Source organism: Emydura macquarii, unplaced genomic scaffold (assembly GCF_026122565.2).
Source record: "Emydura macquarii macquarii isolate MOO-44397 ecotype Brisbane River unplaced genomic scaffold, CSIRO-AGI_Emac_v2 contig_2432, whole genome shotgun sequence".
NCBI classification, from domain to species: Eukaryota; Metazoa; Chordata; order Testudines; family Chelidae; genus Emydura; species Emydura macquarii.
The window spans coordinates 642,363-657,470 of NW_027132569.1; the positions used below are offsets into that span (position 1 = coordinate 642,363).

General features: G+C 44.0%; 1 protein-coding gene across 14 annotated transcripts in view; it reads right to left on the reverse strand.

Annotated features, from left to right (window-relative positions):
* The window catches only part of PDE1C (phosphodiesterase 1C), a 445,397-nt gene that overhangs the window by 38,369 nt on the left and 391,920 nt on the right, over positions 1–15,108 (reverse strand). For all 14 annotated transcript variants that reach the window (XM_067562472.1, XM_067562461.1, XM_067562459.1 and 11 more), the window contains one exon: positions 12,683–12,982. In XM_067562472.1, the coding sequence (XP_067418573.1) occupies positions 12,683–12,982 (300 nt within the window). The remainder of the gene's footprint in view (positions 1–12,682; positions 12,983–15,108) is intronic.

A 15,108-nucleotide genomic window follows, 5' to 3' on the forward strand; every position in this document is an offset into this window, starting at 1 on the left:
ACAATCCAAGAAAGCAAGGCTGTAGGTGACGTAAAATGAAAATAGCAACTGGGCCCCTGAAGCACATTTCTATTTTATGAAGCCTTGGAATGTGGACTGGGACTACCCTCAATTTTCATTGCCAATTAGCAGATATTTCAATCGCAAACTGGAGAGTGGAATTACCTAGACCAAATTCTTCCTCCTCCTCTTTGAACAACACTGTGTTCATTGTCAAACTATACCGGAAATCAATATTAAAAAAGAGGCAGGCTTTACCAGGGCTCATTCAACTCCAGCATCCAAACAGGAGTGACCCAGTTGTCCAGTGAGGCAATGCAAGCATGGACAAATGAGGGAAGCAAACCTTACTTCCCCCTACACAAAGGAACAACAATGGGTCAGCATCCCATCATTCCCCCAGCCCATCCAAAGATCTCCAAAAGGCCTAACCTTGGACAGCATCCCTGGAGCAGCAAAATACTGTTGCCACTTTCCAACCTGAGTAGCGTCCAAGCTTAGGGCCCTAGGGATGTTCCAGTTGGGAGTATAAATTGGTGATAGTCAGATATTTCTCTGATGCAGTTTTGTTTATTAACAAAGAATGTACAAAGTTCTGTTTCTCTGAATGCAGAAGGAATCAAATAGCAGGAAACAGCTTCTTTTGCTCACAGCACTAAGAACATGCTTTTCAGCCTGCAACTCTGGCCCATAAACCTCTTCCTCCCAGGGTCAGACACAGTACTTTCAGCTGCTCCTGCAAGCTGGCTGCATGTGCGGGTTTTTTTGGTCTATTCTGCTTATACTCCTCCCTCTGCCCCTCCGCCGAACAATACTCAGCAAAAGCTCCTACATAGGTTCACATACTCCTTTTGCCTTAGGTGGAGTTATGTTATGCAGTTATGTTAGCTGAAGGTTGTGTTCACATTTATCCATCTCAGTAAGGTTTTAACTCAATCTCAATAAGGTTTTAAACAACAAGATTTCGCCCAGCTCATAACACCTTCCTCCAACACAGGTTTGTTCACCATCCCACAAATTACAAGTGATACAACTATACTTAACTATTTACATATACACAGTGTCTTTCTGTTAGCATAGTTATACATCACATATATAAAATAATTTTATTCCCACTCAAATCTCTTTGGGGCTTTTCTCTGGATGGGCTGCTAGACACTGATAGGAAATCTGTTCTGTTCTAAAATGCGGTATTCATCTCTGACCACTTATCCAGTTTCCACTCCCACAGCTATATTCTCAGATTCGGGGGGGGGGGGGGGGGGGGGGGGGGGGGCGGCGCGGCAGCCACACTGAAATTCTGTCCCCCCAGCCATAAGCACTAGCATCTGTGTCCAATATGAAAGGGGTTTTGAAACTCGGATAGGCCAAGACAGAAGCAGCCCCAAGAGCCTTTTTCAGCTCTGAAAATGCTACATCACACCCTACTAATCACTGAAATGGTTTCCCTTTCTTACTATTTACTGCTTGTCAGAAACATTTATCACACAAACAAGGATCAGTTCGTTTCATACCTGCAAGATATTTGACAACTAAGATTCCCCCAAGACCCTGCATCTCCAAACAGGTTTCAATTACTTCCCATATTTCCCTTGCTGGAAAGCCACCACAGCATGTAGCTGTTATAATGTTTTCTGCCCCGGGAGTACGACAATTCATTCATTGCGAACACAAGAATATAAGACTGGCCATACTGGGTCAGACAAATGGTCCATCTAGCTCAGTACCCTGTCTTCTGATAGTGACCAGTGCCAGATGCTTCAAAGGTAATGAACAGAACAAGAAAATTATCAAGTGATCCATCCCCTGTTGTTCAGTCCCAGCATCTGGCATTAAGACGCTTAGGGACACCACAAATATAGGGTTGAGTCACTGACCATCTTGGCTAATAGCCATTGATGATTGATCCTCCATGAACTTCTCTAATTCTTTTTTGAACCCGCTTATAGTTTTGGCCTTTACAACATCCCCTGTCAATGAGTTCTATAGGTTTTGTGAAGAAGTACTTCCTTTTGTTTGTTTTAAACCTGCTGCCTATTAATTTCATCAGGTGACCCCTGGTTCTCATGTTATGTGAAGGGGTAAATAACACTTCCCTATTCACTTTCTCCACTCCATTCATGATTTAATGGATCTCTATCATATCCCCCCTCAGTCATCTTTTTGCAAGATGAATAGTTCCAGTCTTTTTAATCTCTGCTAATATGGAAGCTGTGCCATACCCCTAATAACTTCTGTTGCCCTTCTCTGTATCTTTTCCATTTCTAATGTATCTTTTTTGAGATGGTGCAACCAAAATGGCATGCTGTAGTCAAGGTGTGGGTGAACCATGAATACCAATTACCGATAAACCGTTTGTCTCCTCTAGGCCATATCTTTAAAGGGAATTTACACAGACTGAATTTGCAAGACACCTTTCCTGGCATTTATTACACAGTTACTAGCCATAATGAAAACCAAGCCAATTAATAGCTCATCCACTATTTCAGTCGCCCAGACTTCTTGCTCAAATTCGAGAGGTCTAATCTTCAAACCCAATTTTCAGATAGATGCCCTTGCCCCAGTCACTGTCTCCATTTGAGATCAGTTAGGCAGTTCAGTTATGGAGTCTCTATTGACTAGCTTTGTATCTGGTTTAATAAAGAACAAGTTACTTATCTTTCATAATTGTTGTTCTTTAAGATTCATTGCTCATGTCCATTCTCCATTAGGTGTGTGTGCATCACATGCACCGGTGCTGGACATTTTTCGCCTACTGGTATCTGTAGAGCCAGCTCTAGCACCCACTGCAGAGGCGTGCATATACACCAGCATATAGGGTGCTGCTGGCCCCCCTTCCTCTCAGTTCCTTCTTGCCAGAAACTCGAACTGAGGGGAAGAAGGGGAACGGACATGAGCAACACATCCTGAAGAGCAACAGTATGAAAGATAAGTAATCGTTCTTTCTTCTCAACCTCTGCGGCTGCTGGGGCTTGAAGTGCCTTCTGGGGGACGATGGAGTGTACAGCCCCAGGGAATGTAATGTAGCCCTGGAGTCCTTCAGCCCATGCAGTCTGGAGTTCATCTGGTTGGTGAACAGTGCTGCCCCATCGAAAGGGAGGTCCTGGATGGACTGTTGGACCTCTGATGAGAGCCAATGGATGCCCAATGGAGAGCCAATTGGAGCCATGATGCCCTTCCTATTGACACCGCAGATGCCATGTTTCTGGCCACTGAATCCACTGCAACTGACGCTGCCTGAAGGGAAGCCCTAGCTACTGCTTTTCCTTCCTCCATGACAACTTCAAATTCTTGTCTGGAGGTTTGCGGCAGGGGATACAAAAATTTCTCCAACAACTGCCAGATGTTAAAATCATAAAACCCAGCCTGTCCATTAGATATGAGCAACTTCAGGCTTGCCATGGAATAAACTTTTTGCCTGAAAGAATTCAGCTTTTTGGCATCTTTATTTTTCAGGGTGGAACTCATCTGCCCTTGCCCATCCCTTTCATTGGCTGCTGTTACTATCAATGACCCCTAGGGGTGTGTGTAAAGGTACTCAAAAGTACTCCAAACCCTTTGTGGGAATGTAGTATTTCTTCTCCACCTGCTTAGATGATGGGGCAGGGAAGCAGGGGTCTGCCACAGAGTCTGCATGGACAGGAAGGGCCATCCAGGATGGGGCTGCCGTTGCCAGTATGCCAATCAGATTATCCATGGGTTATTTTAGCTCCTCCACCTTGAGCTGTAGGTTCAATGCCACCTGCTTGAGCAACTCCTACTGAGCCTTCAAGTCAAGTGGGACCGCAGTGGAAGGTTCTGCCATGGCCACGGCTTCATCCGGTGAGGAGGAGGATGAGGGGGGCAGAGCAGAGCAGAGAATCAGGGTCGTCTTCCCTAGCTGGAATAGCCCCTTCTGGATCCGCTGAAAGGCCCTCCTCCTGGTCCGATTCCACATCCAGGGTCGGTGCCGGGCGAACAGCCGACAACAACCATGGCACCAAGGCTCCAGACAGGGAATCCGTGGCCAGCGGGAACCCCACGGGCTCCAAATTGCCATAGCATGCCCCAGTGGCCAAATCCCCATTGGAGGTGCCATGGGGGAGCCAGCAGCCACAGCAGCAAACTGTTCCTTGGGCAGGATCATCTCCTCCGAACTGCTCCTCGGTGACCATGAGGGTTCCGAAGTCAGCTGCCCTTCTGCACTGTAGCGGGAGTGAGGGCATTCCAGTGCCAGGAGCCTGAGAGCCTTGCATCCGGCTCTTGTCCTTGGGCTTCCTCTATGGACTTGGAGACCAGTTCTGGGAAACCAGAGATCTGCACTGGGAGCCCGAGGACCAGTGCCAGAGTTCAGGAAACCAACAACATTCCAGGGACCAGTACTGTCCCTCTGTAGATCGGTGCCAAGAGACTGGAGATCAGTGTCGGGAGCCTGACCACCCATGGTGTTATTCTACAGACCGGCGCCACGGTCCAGGGACTGCTGGTGAATCAGAGACTGATGTCTCGGAGTCAGGGAATGCTGCGGAGGTCTCATTGCAGGCTTCCTCATCGGAAACCCCGCAGATGAAGATGGTGTTTGCTCCTGGTGCAGAGACCTTCCTTCCCAAAGCACTGGGATGGCCAAGACGTCTTTCATGGCTTGGAAAGCCTCCAGCGTGATGGGAATCACCAGGTGCTGAGGGGGAGGGCCCTTGCTGCTCCCTAGAGCCAAAGGTGTTAGGGCTCGAAACCTGGATGGGTGAGGATGCCTCGAGGTTCTGCAGAGACAGGTGGCCTTGGTCTCCCTTGCCTTTTCTGTCCTTCTTCAGTTCTGGTGAACATCCTCATTCGGCATGTGCCTTCTTCGGTTTCTTCTTCAGCACTAACAATGTCAATTAGTGCTAAGAAGATATCGCCGCCGGCATACTCGGCGTCGAGTCTGACTGGTCTGGCTCCAATGCCAGTCAAAGCGCCAACTCCATTAAAATCACCTTTAATCTAATGTCCCGGTCCTTCTAGGTACAGGGCCGGGAACTTTTACAAATCCTACATTTTCTCCTGCATGTGAGCCTCTCCCATACACTTTAAACAGCTCTGATGTGGGCGTTGACTAGCATTGGCCCTTTGCAAGAAGCATGGGATTTGCAACCCAGAGACCGTCATGTGCCCCGGTCTGGGTAAACGAAATTAACTCTACCTAACTAACTTTTTCCCCCCTAAACTAAAACTATGTACACAAAGAACACAAGTCCACTACTTTGGAAGAATCTTGCCGTAGCAAGAGCGTTCCAGCACTGTCACAGGCGGTAAGAAGGAACTGAGTGCCCTGTATGCTGGCACATACATGTGCTGGTGCAAAGGCTGCTAGAGCATGTTCTATGGATACCACTAGGAGAAAAATTTCTGGCACCAGGGCATGTGGTGCATACACATCTAATTGAGAATGGACAGCCGTGCTAGGTGGTGAAGAACAACTTATATTGGATACCATGTCAATCATTCCTGTACACATCTCAGATCCTATTACTACTTCAATAGCTCCTTTGATTGTCTGAGTACCTTCAGTACTGGCACTATTGATAAGTCCAAGGACCTTAAGAGGGCATGACTGCATAAAGGGGTACCGTAACATGATACTGACAGATATATCAAAAATCTTAGTCAGTACCGACTAACTCAACTAAATACATGGCTCCGAGTGACTCAGCACCAACAAAGCCCTTGGTACCAAGTCTTCTGCACCACCTACTGGTTATTCAGCAGACTGAACTCTGAGCTCAGCACCATCAGCACCGACAACATTCACACCGATGCCTAGACCTTTTATGGCACCAATGCACTCAATACACACGGTACTGATGATGATCATGCCAGTACCACAAGAGTTCAGGTTCCCAAGAGACCAGATCATTTCAGAAATCTTGGAGTCACTGCTCCTCCATGGTGAGCTACCAACAATACACATCTCTCCACCAGAGATACAAATGATACCACACTCTCCCTCACTATCTAGCACTGCTGTCCAGTGAGAAGGAAGGAGAGGATTATTATTCAGTTACACCGTGCACCCCTCACCATATCAAGGAACTGCGCAGGAGAAGCACTTTTTAAACCCAGGAGAGCTGGACATAACCCCATGTAGGGATAACTTCCCTATAGGGAAGAACACAGTAACCTATACTAAGCTAAGTAGTAATGGGGAGGAAAGAACTGAAAGAATTATTTTCAGGGAGAAGAAAAATAAGGGGCAAAAGCAATTACTAACTACTTAAAAGAGGTACTTATTATTGCTAAAGGCACTAATGATGTCTATGAAGGGCTTTGCTAGAGATTCCGTCCCAGACCAAAGGTGGCTGAGAAGGCACTAAGGGTGGTTGGACCACGGTGCAAGATGGGGAGGAGTGCACGTGTGGCTCATGGGCACTGCTACTGAAGATCTTCAATCCTAGGCGCAGGGGTGGTGGCACACCTCAAATTGAGCACTCATAGGAACACTACTCAAAGAAGAACAGCTTCTTTTGCTCACACACCAAGAATCTTCCTTTCAGCCTGCACCACTGACCCAAATACCTCTCCCCAAATTCCTTCCAGAGTCAGTCACTGTGCTTTCAGCTGCTCCTGCCATCTATGTGTGTCTCAAGTTTTTTTTTGTCTGTTCTGCCTTCCCACCACCAACATGGCCCCTTACCCAAAATATTACACAGCAAAATATCCTGGAGGGATTCACATGCTTCTTTTGTCTTAGGTGGAGACCTATCCTTACAGTTATGTTAACTGAAGGGTGAGTTCACACCTATCAATATCAATGGGGTTTTACCTCAATCAATAAAAAGGTTTCACCCACCTGACAACAATACTTATGGGAAGGTGGGATCTTCCCTGGCAATCTATTGGTCCTAGATTAGATAGCCTCCAGCTGCAGGCAGTCTGCTCTTTGTGAACTTTTTACATTGATATAAATATTACATCATGCAACCTGATGGGGGACCAGGGATGAGCCTGCTGTGCTAGCCCTGCATCCCAAGTAGCCTTCATCATCAGGACTCCAATGGAAATAGTTATGAATTAAAGCTGTCCTCCCATGATGTAACCCTCTAAGGGAGAACAGAAATGCAAACACTAGCTATCCCCCCTACCCCAGGCAGTGAATCTTGTGGACTTCAGAAAACCCTGCTGCACATGAAGTGAACTGAGTCCAGTCTCTGGTAAAAATGGGTTAGAAAACAAAAACCTCTTGCAGGACCCTGGTCAAAGCAGGATTGACCTCAGATCCTTATTACAAAAGTAATACGACAGCAAAGCAGAACCTCACTAAATCACATTAATGACTGAGAAACCCATTGAAGATTAACAAATTTAGCAAATTATCCTGATGTATCAGTGAGAGAAAGAAAATAAAAATATTCCCAGTTTCCACAATCAACACTCAGTCTGGCACAAATTCCAGGCCAGAAGATCCCCATTCTTAAAGTAACAAGCACCTTTCTTTGTGCTGATGAAGAGCATGTTTAAAAAAAAGAAAGATGTAATATCAGGCTGTTAAGAAGGCGTTCCTGTCCTTAATAGTACCTATCACCACCAGATAAAGAAACAGATTTTAAGATGTTTAAAGAAAACTTTGTTTGATAGAATTCTTGTCTGGCAAGGGATCACTAACCGTTTTGTTGTAGAATCTTCACTTCTTTACTGTTTTGCCTTATAGTTCCCACTTCTCCATTGTTTATCTGAATGCTTTCTGTCTGGTTCTTTGTTTCTGTATGTTGCATAACTAATTGTGCATTATTTAAATCAATTAAGGTGGCGGGATGTGATTGGTTAAAGAACTGTTTTGTAATGGGCTAGGATTGGTGTTTTGTAGTACTTTAAATGATTGGTTAAGGTTAAACTAAGCAGGACCCAAGTTTTAACTACATGAACTGAGGTCCAAAAAGAAGTTCTTTGGAACCTAACTCCAGGATGCAGCCCAAGATCGGAGCTGCTAGAACTCAACCTCCTACCAACCATTTTGTGCAAATGCTGGAGTCTCCAGATGATCTAATCCTGATTGATCACCAGGAGAAGTTTGTCTGCCTGAATGGGATGCTTAATGTGTCTATTCTGTTTTGGTAATTGTTAATAAATAGAGAATAAGGACATTACTGTTTAAGGCTCCGGTAAAAGGCCCCACAAGCCTGCCGAAGATTATGCCTAGAGCCCTACGAATTGGGAATGGGTGGGTACTTAAATTAACCAGGTTACGCCTGGAGCCCTATGGAATGCGAATGGGTGACCCGGAGCCCTAGAGTGTGAATTGGATATGGGTAGGTGCCTTTCCCCTGGAGCCCAAAGGACAGGGAAAGGGTTTGGGTGCCTTTACTGAGTTACGTCTTAAGCCCTACAGATTGGGGGGTAAAGGTGGGGTAGCTTAGAGTGTGCAGGTAACAAAGATGGCTACATGGAGAGGAAGGAACTCTGAAGTCCCTCTCTGGGACTAGAGAATTTGTGAGGAGAAAGCTCAGGGGGCGAATAAACCTGGGGACCCTAGCCTGAGTAGGGAAGGCTGGCAAGCCACCAGGGGAGGTGTGGTGCAGGCTGTTGTGGTATACACTGAAAGGAGGACAGGATTTGGACTTCCAGGGAGAGAATCCTGGGATGTGTTCAGTTAAGGAACAAAGCAGGGTACTGGAGCTGTAGAAAGAAAGGAAGGGTCAAGTCTGAGAAGTTGGTATTTTCAGTTTGGGATTTTGTTGGGGGATTCTAGGGGAGAGCCCCGTGAGACCTATCCCTGAAATAAGGGTGAGCCTAGAGAAAGTGTGGGGGAGAAGGCCTGAGAAAGGCTATGGTAGGAAGAAGCCCAGGGAAACAACAGCAAGCAGTTGGACTGAGGACACTTTGGCTGCTAGTTATATGGTCCCTGGCCTGGAACCCGATGTACTGGGAGGCCCCAGGTTCCCCTAATAGTCACTGGTATAGTGGTGTGAGGCCAGAAAAGGGGACAAGGATGCCAAAGAACCCTGAGAACCACACAACCCAGAGTTGTGACTGAAGATCTGATACAAGGTCTTGGACATTGGTTTGTTGGACTTCTTGTTACCCTAGAAGGACTAGACTTAAATGGTGATGTGGATGGAAGGTGAACTCATGGAAAGAAGTGGACCACAGAAGGACCAAAGCAACCATCAGCAGGGGTGCCAGACGGGGATAGAGCTGCTACAACACATCCAAACACAAGGAGGCTCCCCAGCAGTAAGTCTACCCTTCTACACCATGCTACAATTAACTACTATGTTAGATATCAAGAAGATTTTAACAGCCCTACTGTACACTATACCAACGAATAGGAAGGCATTGCTTGTTTGGGCGATATACAAGGAGAATCTGAAAATGATCTGTTTCCAGCACTCCTGAAAATCATGTTCCCATCTCCACTGCTTTCAGAAACTCCCAATAATATGAGGGCTCTTCTTGTAAGGTATTGCATATCATCACAACTTCCCAATGACTGAAGGATCAGGCCCATAATTTTTATTTGTGGGTTTTTCCCCCCAAATATCACTTTTGATTTCTCAGTTCATTGCATTCTTGAATATTATCCATGAAACAGCAACCCTTTAATCTTTATCTCTTTGCCTCCTTAAGGCCTCAGTTCGACAAAGCATTTAAAGCACGTGCTTAAGTCCATCCCTATTCAGCAAAGCACAAAAACGTATGCTTAAGTCACATTAAAGTCAATGGGATCTAAGCTCATGTCTAAAGTTGAGCATTTGATTAAGAGGGATGGAGAGCTGAATCAAAGTCCCAGAGATGAATCTTTCCAAGTTTTATAAATAATAGTCACACGGTGGGTGAGGTGGGGGGGAGGGGGGGATGTGGGAGTTTGATGGAACGTGAAAGCCAGTCATCGTCTCAAGTGTGGTGCAATTTATAGTCTTGTGCCTCGAGCTTTCAACAGGCTCCATATGGGCATAAGGCTCTGCGCACTACGTGGAGCTCATTGCAGGACTGGGACCTGTCATCAAAGAAGAATGCCCAGGTTCCAATGGATATGTATATCACCTTTGCAAAACTGGCATGCAAATTTACCAGCCAAAACACAAAGTCTACTTGCATGCCCTTTATCGCGATGATTGATAATGAGAAACTAATGATACTTTAACTTGCCCGCTGAAAAATAAAGATGACTTGCCTCAAGTTTGTGCGCACAAGGACATTGAATGCCCACATTAATAATATTTCATAGTGCGCTCCCTCTGAGGAGCCACCAGCGGTCTGACTGAGACAGATTTCAAACTAATGTGAGGAGACAATTTTTTAACTTCCTCTGAATATAATTTACTATGAAAAGGAAGGGGAGGGGGCTTTGAGTATTATAGTAACTTGCCTACCATATCACCAACAGCACTGCAGAATGGTAACGATAATGATCTTCTTGAAAATAATTACCAAACAATCAAGATAATAAGGAGAACACTTTACAATAAAATATTACCATATAGGCATAGCATAAAGGAAGCAGTATTGAAACCAAGGAGATGAATAATATGTTTCAAAGGTCTGAAAGGTGCTAAAGTAATTCTAACTCAAAGACCTTTTCCAATAAATTAGAGTATAATTTCTTTTCTTGGGCAAGATACTAATTTTCAAAATGCTTTTAAAGAATTTTGACATCTACAGAATTGACCCAATGGAGGGAGAGAGCATCAGAAGGAAGTTACCAAAAGCAACAAAGTGCACTTCACCCCCATATCATTAGAAAAGTATATAAAACATAAGGCTTCAGTAAAGTCCTTTTATCTAGTGTAGTTCAATGGGATTTCACATATCCTTTCTGGACTCAATCCCATGCATTCAAATAATGTTGGGGCTTTTTACCACAACACAGGAAAAATCCTATGCATATGGAAAGCTCCAACTCTGCTCCCAATACTCCTTCCAAGGATAACAGCTAAATATGTAAAAGGAATGTCTAGTTGTAGAAGGGGTGGACTGCCAAGTGAGATGCACACACCCTCTGCATGTGATATGTTCTATGCTGATCACAAGCTCCTGATCGCTGTAAGGGGGCGAAGAACATCACTACTCTCCATTGAAGTCATATTTGTGCTCTGTCCTGGCAGTTGAGATCTGTTGGGCTACCTGAGCTGACAGTCCCTAGAGGTTTGTAATTTTTAGGCTGGGCTTTCTCAGCGGAAGGCCCTTAGCTAGAATTTGTTTATTCACCCTGCCCTGAATTTTGATTGATTTTCAGGGCACGTTGCAAACCTATCTATTCACTCAGGGTATGTTGACAGTGCAGCTGGGAGCGCTCCTCCCAACCTGGGCAGACAGACGTGCTAGCTCTGCTTCAGCTGGCGTGCTAAAAATAGCAGTGTGGACATTACACCTAGGCATGCTCCTAGCTGCAGTGTAAACATACCTTCAGGCTTTTCCTGAGAGGGTGGTTGAGAGTCTGGGGTTCTTTGCGGTTTGGGAGTAATTAGTTAGCTGACACTGACTCCATTGGTGAGTGGTGGTACGTGGCTTTGTTGTCATTTTCTGTATTTATGCCTGGTTAATAGGCATATATTTATCAAATGAAAAACTAACATACTTAGAACACTTTTAAGATCACCACTTTCACGCACTATATTTCGGGCTATATCAATTCAGGGATTTGTTTGTCTTTTACTTCAAACTAACTTGCTGAATATATTTTCCCATATCCATGCTCAAGCCCTGTCCCCTTTCTGCAATTCCTGCTCTGGCAAATCTCCCCTAAAAAGAAATGGCATGGCTCAGGAGCAACTGAAGATAGTCTTATGTAGCTAATAATTTCAAAAAAAATATAAAACAAAGGGATGGAATTTCACAAAATTTTTCTTGTCTTGGAAAAAAAAATTTTTTTGGACCAGGTCTATAGCTGGTTTAAAAAAAAAAAAAAAAAAAAAAACATGTCCAAAATAAGTACTATTTTTAAAACTGGAATTCAATATTTCTACAAAAAATATTGCCAAAAGACTGAATTTCAGAGAATTTTGACTAGCTCTAGCCGTTATCATGTTATGGCCAGTCATTCCCTACTCTCTCTCTCTCTCTGTTTGTCTTTCTAGACTAAGTTCTGGAGCAGGAACCATACTTTCCTTCCTTCCTTCCTGTTTATACAGCACCTAGCACTGATTCAGTGAGGACATACAGGTAACAGGGCCTGTATTTGTCATAAGGAACAGCATAACAAAGGAAAGAAAAAGTCACATGTTAATTAAAAGCTCAAAAACTAGAGGGCCAGATCCCCTGCTTCTACTGAAGTTTGCACTACTGGAGCAGGGAAAGAGACCCTGAGAACCAACCCTACAGCAGTTCATGAGCCATCTTTGACTCCCTCTTCCTCAGTACAAGCAGCATGCGCTCAGTGAAACTGAGGATTTCTCCCAGGCCATCTGTTTCAGCTTCCAGAGCTCACAATGTATCTGATAGCGGAGGCAAACCTCACCTTTACATCCAGAGGTGCAGGAAGGTGCAGCTAGCGCATATAAGGAGTGAGTAATCTACGATGCAGGACCTTGTAGAGTCCAGTTCCAAGAAAACTTCCCACCTGTGAAGGGAGCAAGCCAGGGCAATGGAGGCTACTCCCACTGTTCAACTGGAGTAGTCTGCATGGAACTGCTCCAGGAGCTTTTTCCTGTACACATTTCCCTAATGTCTTGCTGAGATATATGGGTGTGGGACTGGATTCATCCCCTAATGAACCAATGAAAGGACTTACCATTCTGGACATGCTGTTTCTCCTCTCCTGTTGCTTGGTGAGACTCAGTGCCCTGGTCCACTCGAGACAAGTTTTTCCCTTGAGAGACTTCACGTTTGTTCACACCACTTTGCCGAGTCCCATTTATATGACTCTTGCTGGATTCTGTGTTCTTACTTTCCCCAGGATTTGGTTCTTTGCTCTTTTCTGACTTGGCTGCTGTGGTATCCTCAGCTGTTTTTTTCTCTTCTTTTTCTTCTGTTTTCTTTTCATCTGTTCCCTGATGAGCATTTTCCTCTGCTTCTCTCTTAGCTTTTTCTTCTGCATCCTCAGCAAAGGGAGAACCAAAATGAAGGGAAAAAAATCAAGACCATCAGCAGATTTGCCAGAGTGACATCATATATGCTTTTAATCCAATTTCAGCCATTTTGTCTCAAATGATCTTAACTTAAATAAATGTGGAAATTAACATTACAAGAAAAAGACATAAAAAACAACAAAACATTTAAGGCGGGATCTTCAAAGCACTCAGTGCTGGCCTAGGTGTTTTCCCATTAAAGTCAATATTTGTTGTCACTTTTGAAAACCCCACCACTGATGTAATTGCAAACCTGGAACTCAAATATTTTATACCTGTGTACATACATATATGTACATGTTATATACATGTATATATACATAGGTATTTATATGTACCTATATAAATAAATAAATACCTATGTATATGTATATATCCATAGGTATTTATAGCTATGTATTTTAAAAAGCAAGTTAAGAGAAGAACAGTTTAGCCATCCATGGGTAGGGACGGGGAGGAGCTAGTTTCATCCATGGCATAAGCACATGAAAATTCAATCAAATCTGATTTGTCTCATGCTATATCCAAACCAGCCTCATCTGGAAAAACGTGATCCTTTGAACTGTGAAGCATGCTTCCTTGATTTCAGTCTCTCTCTGCTGGCTCCCTACTCCCTTCCTTTCCTCTCACTCTTCCCCAAGTTTTCCTTGCTTTCCTTGCTACTAATATTTTACATGTATACAGTGCCCTTCTATCCTGAATGATTCTAAAGTGCTTCACAAAAATGCAATGATACACAGTCTACACCCAGGGATCACTTCATGCACCAGAGATATGCAATCATCTCTGGGGTGGAGTTGGCATAGGAACGCCACATACTAATTTAGGTCAGAAAGAGAAAATGTTTATCCAAGTGAAAGGCAAGTCAATTCAGCCCCTTTGCCCCCCTTCTCTCCTAAATCTGCCATTGGGGCCATGACACTTCAGAAATATAGCCATGTAACTCACATGGACCCTTCCCACCTCTGCTAACTACTAAGTCAGCCATCTCCACTATTGGTCTTCCGTTCCCCAGGGACAGGATGCCTGTCAGCAGTATTGAGTACCTTTAGGGTACCTACCTCTATCATTGGGCCACCAGTTTTGACCATAGTGACTTGTTTATGAGTTTTAAAACAATGGAAGTACAGGAAGGGCAAGTAAGCATGGAAACAATCAGCCCTGAGCAATAATAGCATTTCAAATTAGGTATGTAAAATAATTAATGAAGAGCAGCAACTTCCCCTTTTAAAAGGAGGTTGTGTTTACGTTCAGCTAACTGAACTTTGGGTTGGTTCTGCTGTGACAGCAAATACTTAGAACCAGTGCTATCATTTTCCTATCTCTTAGGTACTTCTCAAATGACTCTAATTCTGACTAATAGCACAAAAAATATAGAACTCTGGCTCCTGAGGGCACAATCCTTTAGGCTGCTGAACGACGCTTACAAAATGCTGAGCGCTCTCAATTTAAATCTAATTGGAGTCAATGGGAGTTGAAGATGCTCTGCACCTATGCAGAAGGTACTCTGTGTCTTGCAGGATCAGGCCCTTAGCCTGCGTGTATGAATTACCAAGTGTTTATTAAACATCTTCTCACATGTACCAAAAATTCTTTTGACAACTGAATCAGAGCAATTTTCTCTGGAAAATCTACCAACAAGAGGAACAAAACAGAAGGGGGGGAAATGTCATTTTTATAAGAAGCATCAATCTGTATTTCCTTGCCAGCAGCTGACAAAAGTTAATTAATTTTTAAATTAATAAATTATGGATCACATGAAAATATAATTAAATTAGATATGAGCCTCCCACACTTTATTAATCATTTCTGCAATAATCTAGTTTCCATAGATGGCTCAGTATGCGCATAGATATTATGCCTTAGGGGCTAAGATACAGTGAAGTCTTCCCAGATACCTTCCCTGGTTTTGGGGCTCTGTGAAAAAATTGCTAACACTTTGCAACCTAATCGCAGGAGATGGATGAAGCTCAAGAAAAACTGCAGGGAACATTAATCCATATAGAGATTTATTCAGATACTGATAGAAATTTGCCTGTTGTTAGAATTGGTGTCACAACATGTTTGCTCTGTACAGTGCTTTATACCT